At 36.8% G+C, this 9,478-nt stretch overlaps 1 protein-coding gene across 1 annotated transcript in view; it reads left to right on the top strand.

Annotated features, from left to right (window-relative positions):
* The first annotated feature begins 312 nt into the window (after positions 1-312).
* LOC113072906 (guanine nucleotide exchange factor VAV3-like) overlaps positions 313-9,478 on the top strand; it is a 59,233-nt gene continuing 50,067 nt past the window's right edge. The window contains exon 1 of the mRNA XM_026245800.1: positions 313-604. Within this exon, the coding sequence (XP_026101585.1) occupies positions 401-604 (204 nt within the window). The 5' untranslated portion in view covers positions 313-400. The remainder of the gene's footprint in view (positions 605-9,478) is intronic.

The raw sequence follows: 9,478 nt of genomic DNA, 5'->3' as shown, positions 1-9,478 counted from the left end.
CTGTGGTTACTGAAATAGTTTCAAACGCTTAAAACGTAGGGTCGACATATAGCGGCTACTAAACAGTATAGGCTATTGGCTTTGTCCTCCGGGTGTTCCGGGTGTCAGACTCAGAGCAGCGTAACATACGGAACATCTGAAGCAGGAAGAGAGAGAGAGAGAGAGAGAGAGAGAGAGAGAGAGAGAGAGAGAGAGAGAGAGAGAGAGGGCGTTGGGAGGGGAGGGGAGAGTGAAAATAAGAGTTGCAAGCGAGTGTGTCTCCGCTGATGCTCCAACCCTGGAAACACCATCCAGTCATTACATCTCACGCGATTCTGCTATGCGCATCGGACGAGGAGACGCCACTTGCGCTTTGGTTTTGGACTGGTGTTAAATCTTTTACTGTGCACCACTGGACAGGATGGAGCATTGGAGACAATGTGCGTTATGGCTGATCAATTGCAGGGTGCTGCCACCGAACCATCGGGTGACATGGGAGTCCGCTCAGGTGTTCGACCTGGCGCAGACCCTGCGGGATGGGGTCCTCCTGTGTCAGCTCCTCAACAACCTGAGACCCCAGTCCATCAACCTGAGGGAGATCAACCTGAGACCTCAAATGTCACAGGTAAGAGATAGCCTACACGAAGGCAAGAAGTTCTGTTTCAGTAACAGTAGACGTTAAACTCAATAATTTAGGGTTAAAAGCATTTTTAGAAACACATGTTGTTGTGTGTATGATAAAGGTTGTTTTACTGCTGTGTACCTACCTACTTATATATACAATATTTGTTTTGCAACAGAAAGTTTATATTCCGCCAGATATGCCAGTACCGTTATTTGCGTCTGCTGAATTCTGCCCCCTTTAGCTTTAAATGAGCACTGCTGTTACAATATCAAGAGAGATGTTCAAAGATGCACTCAGACATTTTTTTTTAAACGTTTTATACATCAAAAATGAAAAGAAACAGAAAGATGATTAAGAATTCTAGAAAAATCTTTGAGAAATATTGAGATTTTATGACCCAGCCGACTAAACGTTTTGCTAGCATTTCCATTAAGTTTTAAATGAAAATTATATTTCTGAATGTTCTCTACAATGGAAATATTCCCTGTTAGCTGCTGGGTCATTCAGTTGAGTTGATGACAATAATAATAATATGTTTATTTTATTTAGTCCTTTCAGTGCACAATATGTTTTTTAAAACATAAAAACAAAAGTATAACTTCTAAAACCACTATATGGCGCAAATAAGAACTGGCTAAACACATATCCAAAAAATGAGTGAGTACACCTTTAAGGAGAATTCTTCACTTCCTACTGTACATAGTATATATAACCGTCTATGAGAGAAAACATATGTTAAATGAGTCCAAGAGTTTAGACTGAAGAGCACAAAGTGCTTTTTTTATACATAATTTGGTCAAAACCACAAATCTACAGCGGTCTGGCTCAGGGTCAGACGAAAGCTTTTTAAGTCAGGTCTCGTTCATTGTATTCTGTCAGGTGAGAGCGGGTTTAGTTGTCTGTGTGAAGCTGCTTTATTGAAAACACGGCCTTTGATATATATCTCTCATTCTCGGTTGTCAAACACCATCTGCTCCAAGTCTGGACTTGATTAAACATCCCTCTCACATGAGCGGAAAGCTGCTGTCAACCCAATGATGCTTCATAGGACTGACAGATACAGTATTCACAATATTGACCTTTATTTTTAAGGAAACGGATGCAAACTAGTGTCTAGATAGGCACGCGTGCACCTTTTGATGAGAATAGACCTTTGCATTATATTTGTCAATGTGGTGTAGTCACAGTGTGCTGATTCCAAGAAACATTTAGAGTAAGTCAAAAGGGTCAGCTTTTAGTTCTTTGGTTCGCTGACATTTTCTGTTGAAGGTTACTGTATATGATCAGAATTACATCATACGTCCTTTTGGCTTTGAAGCATCGCCTTGCTTCTGATTACATCAGATATGCTTCTTTGTTTTCATATGGTTTGTTATATCATAGTTTCTTTTTGCATTTTTGATTTTCATCTGCACTGACGTAGATGCATCTCCATTCACCAAGCAGTTTTACCCATTGAGAATTTACATACGCAAGAAAAAAGAAAAAAAGGGAACAGAAAATGAGCAAATGGTCTGTGTAAACCAGTGTTTTGAGCACAGAGGTGAAATTTCCATCTCTAAGGGCATCATCTGAATCCTTGAATTATTCATGACCTTTTTGGAAGCTATTTTATCAAAGACTCATTACAGCACATGGGACACAGACACAGGCGTCCCAGGGGCAACAGCTCAGACAAAAGCAGTGAAGAGAGCAAACTAAAAACCTCATCAGGGCACCTTCAGGGGCCCAATGGGCCCTTTGGGGTTCCCTTTACCCTAAAATAGCCGTGTAATTAAAATATAATGCTGAATTCACCCCCTGAAATATCAGTAATGGTTTGATGTTTGCGACAGGCAAATATAAATAAAAGAAACAGAAACGGCAAATACATTGATTTAAAAAATATATATATTTTAAATAAATGATGTTCTCAATTTATTTAATTAAATTAATAATTAAATAATATAAATTAATGAATGTATACATATAAATATAGTAATAAAACATAATGATATAAAACATAATAATAAAAATATGCTTCTATATATATATATATATATATATATATATATATATATATATATATATATATATAATTTTTTTTAAGAAATAATACTTTTATTTATCAATAATGCATTGAAGAGACATTAAAGGCATTTGAATTGTTTTAAAAATATTTGAAATAAACAATGTTCTTCTGAACTTTCTAGTCATCAAAAAATGTATTTTTGTCTCTCTCTCTCTCTCTCTCTCTCTATATATATATATATATATATAAAGATAAAGTTTCTGGTCTGTAAAATTTTTAATGAAGATACATTAAAGGCAGTAATTTTGTAAGATATTATAGCAATATTACAATGTAAAATTACTGTTTTTTTTTTAAATGTAGATTTATATTCTATAGTTATATTTTAAATTATATATCTATATATATCCAATTCTGAATTTTCTTTATTTCTAAATCAGCATAGAAAATGCAAACAGCACTTAGTGCATTCTCTTAGGACTACATAAGTACAGGTTTAGAACACAGAAGCTTCTGGGCAGGTTTGAAACATGAAACGTGGAAGTGCAAGTTTGAGGAAGCCACAAAGGCAAGCATCTTTCTCACGCACTGCATCAATCGGACTTGGTTGGTTTATGGGTTTCTTCCGTTTAAAAACACGTGCTTTTGACAAGGGTGGAAGGAAATGGCAACAGGTGTTTGGTAGGGCCTCAAAACTTGATTTAGATATCAACAGATGTCAGTTAGAATTACGTATGCAATATGTTTCATTATCAAACAGTGAAGTTATCTACAAAATGCATAGTATGCACTTAAGCCCTCTCAGTTTTACCCAGTTGTGTGTATCTGGTTTGATGCAAAATCACCGGTGAGCGGTTATTTCACACTATCGTTGTAATGCCAGTCACTGTCTCATCATTAGGTTGGAGGGGGAAGCACAAATGCTGACTCCCACTCTGTGCAGATAGTTTCCGAGAAATAACGCCAGAAATGAGGAAATGGGATGGAGAAAGGAAACTAAACATCCTCTAAAGACCCTGGACTGTGCCGTGGTGAAACATCAGAACCCCCAGGAGCTCAGATCTCTCTCTTTTTTCAGTGGAACCACGAGTAACAAGCTCCTGTCTGAACACTGTCTAATACGATGTGATTTACAAAAATGTGCATGACAGATCCTGGGCTGTTTTTCAAGTGTATACTTGAATTTTTTATGCAGTGTCTGTGGAGAATGTCTTTGAATGATACGCGTATACTGTATATTACATAGACTATCTGTTAAAAGCTCCTTTTGGGAGGTCAGAGACTGGTCACAGCAGCATATGTCTGTGTTTGAACATTTGAAACACCCATTCGTTTTAGTTACGGTGGGGCTCCAAGGTTGTTTTCGTAATTCTCTGTGTCAGACTGTGGATTTGTACATTTCAGACAGGGACTGGTTGCACTGGTTTGCAGCAATACACTGATTTGATGTAGTGTAAAAGAGGAATAACTAGACATTTGCATTTTGTGAAGGAAATAGGAGTGCGGTTGTTCAATACAAAAGACGTTGATGTTAGCATACTTATCAAGGCCTTTCTGCTCTTTCAGATGTGTCAGTGAGCTGCACGATTAATCAAAATAAAACCAAAACTGCTATATGTTTCAGTGTGAGTATCAAATTACAAAGGCTGCGATACATAAATATATGCACTGCATGTTTCACAGGGAAGCGCAGCACTGTAAGCTTTTACACATAAGCAGCTCATGCTCTAGTGTTTTCAGTCTTTCAAAGTGCTTGGTTCACAGTAAATGTTGCTCCACACAAACTCATCTCATGCATGTGCAGTTATTTTAGCTTATAATAACCATTTGAGCTTATAAACAAGCTGAAAATGTTTCCCTCTCACCAGACGGAAAACTTGATTTTAATGATATGAAAACAAAATCATTGGTATTGCACAATTGCACTGTAAAAATACACTATTATTATTTTATTTATTTTACAAATACTTTATTTTTTATTTTTTTTACCATAAACAACATGATTTAAAACCACATAATTTCCCCAAATCATGCATCTAATTTTTTGTTGCTGTCTTTTATGGCATTTTTTAGGTAGTTTCTGGTGTTCTGAGTGGTTACCCAGCAGGCACAGTACATCAATGTGACGTCAGGAAGACGTTGGACTCCAACTAATCCAACGTCAGTCAGACGTCATATTTTGGTTGAAAATGAAAGTTGGGTTGACGTCTAAACCCAACTTTGTTTGACGTCAAACTCTGACATCAGACAGACGTTGAATTTTGGTTGGAATAAGCACCACACTGCAACAAAGGGTGAAATGCATGGCAGCACATTAAATATCTCAAGATCTCAGCAGAGGAGGATTAAACAACTCCACAAACAGCATTACCAGCTTCACTTATTACTAACCAGACTGACTTTATTTCTGTCGGACATCTACAAAAGCTCTTATTGAAAATTAACAGAGGTTTAACTCTAATGTGTTTAATTTCCATAACATATAACAGTTAAACACCATAACAGTGATTAGTGTTTCCATTAGCTGGGCTCTTAACACTTATTATATCGTTTGTCTTCCCTGTGACAGTTGTGTGTCAAGCACATTTGCAGCATCAAAGAAAGATAATGTGACATGAGATCAGGTGATGGCTGTTATCTGTTAATGGTTTTATAATCATAAAATTAACTTGATTCACTAATGTTTTTACATTCATATTACAAACACTGTGTTTCTGTCACATGAGATCCAGTGGTGTTATAACAATCAGTTAAAATCTTTTAAACATGAGCTCAAAAAACTTAACCTACGCTGACACACACAGACATCATCAATCAGCGTATGAATCTCAACAATGGTGACATGCTTCATGCAGCAATGCATGCTGGGAGCCATGAGTTTTATACTATGGGGGCTCCCAGCATGCATTGCTGCATGAAGCATGTAACCATTGTTGAGATTCATATACTGATTATTGATGTCTATGTGTCTCAAAAGATTTTTCTCTCAAAATGTATTCAAAAAAAAAAAATCAGAATGTCAGATCTGAAGGATGAAAGTATTGTTTCTTGAATATTGTTTGTTAAAATTGGGTCAATCACAAGAAAAATTATCCTCAATCATTTTTCATCATGATAACTATATCACCTTATATTTGTTCATGGCCCCTTTTATAAAAAGTTATGTGCTTTGGTAAACACTATTACAAGAACCACAAACTTACTAAGCCAAGAGTCAAACTACCCAACTAATGCAAACACTGATCACAATAATGGTGATCAAACATTTTCAAATAAAACATCAACATCTAAATCTCTGTTAATTCTCAAAAATAACTTCTGTAGACGTCTGACAGAAATAAAGTCAAACTGGTAAGTAATGAGTGAAGCTCGTAGTATGTGTACTGCCATGCATTTCAATGTTTTTTATGATTTTTTTTTGGGGGGGGGGGGGGGGTGTTTATTCCAGCCAAAATTCAGCATCTGCCCAACATTGGAGCTTGACGTCAAACAGTCGTTGGATTTAGACGTCAACCCGATTTTCATTTTCAACCAAAATCCAACGTCTAACTGATGTTGGAGTCTACATCCTGTGCCTGCTGGGTATGTACTGGTTAGCGCATAAGCTCGCTATCTGACGCCTATGCAAAAACAGCATGTCATGCATATTAATGCATATTTTCAGGATGCACTAATCTTTACAAGGTCTAATAAGTCCAGCCAAATCTCTCCCTCTCTCTCTCTCTCTCTCTGTGCATCTCTTTGAGACTGACCTTTCCTTCTGTCACCAAGGTAACAGGCTCTACTGTAGATGGTTGGGAATCAGGAGGAATAAAGATACTCTCTAAAGACAGTGTGAATCACACATTTACAGTTCATCTTTTGAACTGCACAGATGGATTTTTGCACATTAATGTGCTAATTATGCCGGTCACCAAGGGATACACACATGCATTAGGATTTGTAAATTAAGGCAGAGCTCTTTTGTTGCAGAAAATCCATGATTATTATGTTTTGGAAACCTACTCAGCCCCTCTTATGAGATTTGAATTGTATTCTGATCATTGTAAAAGCATTTACCGTCTGCACTGATGACATTAAACTGAACAGAGACGGTCATTGATGATGAGATTTAATTGTAGCATCCAATTGTGCATCCTTTTAAGTGGCCAATAAAAACAGTGATATCTTTCTCTGTGCTCACATGGCAAAATGGGCTTTTTGATGACACGTGGATGACGATCAATCAGTGGTGCTCTCGTAAATGCATGCACACATCCTGCAGCAGTGCAGCAGCCTTTACTTTAGCCCTTCACTGGTGCAATGACATTACAGCGCACAATGAAATGAGCATTATCTTGTCTCAGTCGGGATAAAAATAGCCCATAAATGGTAGCTGTAAAAATGTGGTGGCACTGGTAGAATTTCACCAGGATGCCAGTGTAGCACTAATATCAAATTGCATTTGAAAGTGCTGATGCATCTGTAAAGTGAAGCTCCTGAGATCAAATAAAAGAACGGATGATCTGAGTGCTGTTAAAGGGCATTCAGACACATCACATGGATTGTCATGGATGACAATTTTGAATCGAACAATCCTGCTGCTTCTTTTTGAAGTACATTACACAAGTACACAAACACAACTTGACATGTGCCTTGCAGCAAGGATCAGATTTGTAGTCTGGCTTCTAGAGGAAAGAAATCATTTGATACACTGTAAAAAAAAAAATTTGCAATAAAAAAAAAAAAAAACTTTTTCTTGTGAGAGCACAAAAGTATTCACTGCAAATGTCCCTTTCATGGCTGTGGGAAGTAGGGGTGCTGCAGACATTACAGCACTCTCTGACAGATGCAAAAAAATAAATACATAAACGTATTAACATTTTTTTTTAAATCCTCCTGTTTGTTATTAACCTAAGAAGTTCATGCACGAGGAGGTTTGAGCACATCTAAATAATTATTGACCCTTTCGCACATACGTACGATCACACCGGTGTGATCAGTCTAGGCTGGTCCCAGTGCATGACGTGATCAACCGCTAAATTAAAATGTGCTTTCACGTGCTGGCTGGCGCTGAGCCAGAGAGAGGCGCGTTCAGAGCTGTCATATATCACAACTTTTCAGTGTTTTCAACCACATAATGTTTATTTTAGGTTTCAGACATATACTAAGTACTAAAAAAACAATACATTTAGAGTTTGTAAAATACACACTGATGTCAAAGGAAGAGACAATAATAATCCTTTCCATTATAATTAGTTTTATTCATATCAGATACACATTGTGTAAGTAACTTTAAAGTTTACTTATCACATGTTGTAAATCCAACAGATCCTATTCTCTGAACTGCGTCTGCGGCACAAACTAAGATGCCGTCGTGCATACAGCTCAACTAACGCGATCGTTATAAAGGTGTTTTAAAACACTTCCACTTGCATATATTTGTGAATCGGAATATCAGATATTTCATGCCATATCTAACAAATTTGTGAATATTTTGAATAAAAAGGAAAAATGACATAAAAGCAGATCATAATTCATTCAGCTATGTTGTTGTTGCAGTGTGTCACGTGACAAGCAATGACGCGTCACCATGGAAACCATAAAGTGACAAATTCTAAATAACAGAGCCATAAGTTTAAATAACGTAGGCTTATATGTGCTGTTAAAAATATTTGCTTTTGTGGATGTTCTTGTCCGCTGTGCGCGACAACCTTTTGGAGCTGTTTAACTATCTTGGCTATTTGTACGTGTCTGCTATGTGCAACGGAGTCTGGTTACAAGATTGGTATAAATATGTTTAATTCTTATTAGTGTGTGTTTACTTTGTTATTAGACTTATTAGACTGCATTGTGAGAGACACTGTACTGTAATCTGTTATATACTGCACAGTATGTTTTATTAGTTGCCTACTATGGATACAGAATATCTGCACAGAGTATAAATGCAATGCAGCAGAACATGAATGGTATGGTAGTATGCTACCTCAAACACATAGCCTCGTGTTTGTAGTAGCACATTCTGTTTGATACTGAGTCTGACCATCAGACCCCTCTCACATTGTTCTGACGGTTCATTTCTCTCAGTGTGGTGTGCAGCAACCCATGTGCAGTGCCCTGTGAAGGTCAATTCACCACAGTTCTGCTAGTGATGACAATTTAGCCACCAGCCAGTGTTTATCCTCTGCCCCTCCTGTCCATTTTACACAGAGTGATGCTATGAGCATCCATCCTTAATAAGAAAAAACAGTTGTTGCATCGGAAATATGCTAAGAAAATCAATAGAATGCATGTACCCAAGGTCAACATTGATTTTTTTGGGGTTCAAAAATATTTCTTTGTTCATCACCAAACTGCTATGAGACAGTGTTAAGCATGACTGATCATGTATAATATAGAGAATATAGAATATCTATCTTTCTGTCTGTCTATCTATCTATCTATCTATCTATCTATCTATCTATCTATCTTTCTGTCTGTCTATCTATCTATCTATCTATCTATCTATCTATCTATCTATCTATCTATCTATCTATCTATCTATCTATCTATCTATCTATCTATCTATCTATCTATCTATCGGTTGTTCGTTTGTTCCATTCATCCATCCTAACAATATGTCCAGGTTCTTAAAACATAGATTCTATATTTAAAATACTTTATACATTAGAATACATTAGAATTTAAATTACCCATCTGTTTTGTTCCCAAATACATAAATTGATTTAGATTAAAGTCTAAATGGTGCATAAACTCACTACCACTGCATCACACCACACTGTTGTTGTTAGCATTGATAGCACTAAATGGAGATTTCATCCGACTGTTTAAAGTGGCTTTGGAGAGCATTTACGGACTACATTTACAATTCATAAAACCATCGC

Source organism: Carassius auratus, unplaced genomic scaffold (genome assembly GCF_003368295.1).
Source record: "Carassius auratus strain Wakin unplaced genomic scaffold, ASM336829v1 scaf_tig00010943, whole genome shotgun sequence".
NCBI lineage: Eukaryota > Metazoa > Chordata > Actinopteri > Cypriniformes > Cyprinidae > Carassius > Carassius auratus.
Note: the sequence above shows the minus strand (reverse complement) of the source record. Positions and strands in the feature narration are given on the sequence as shown.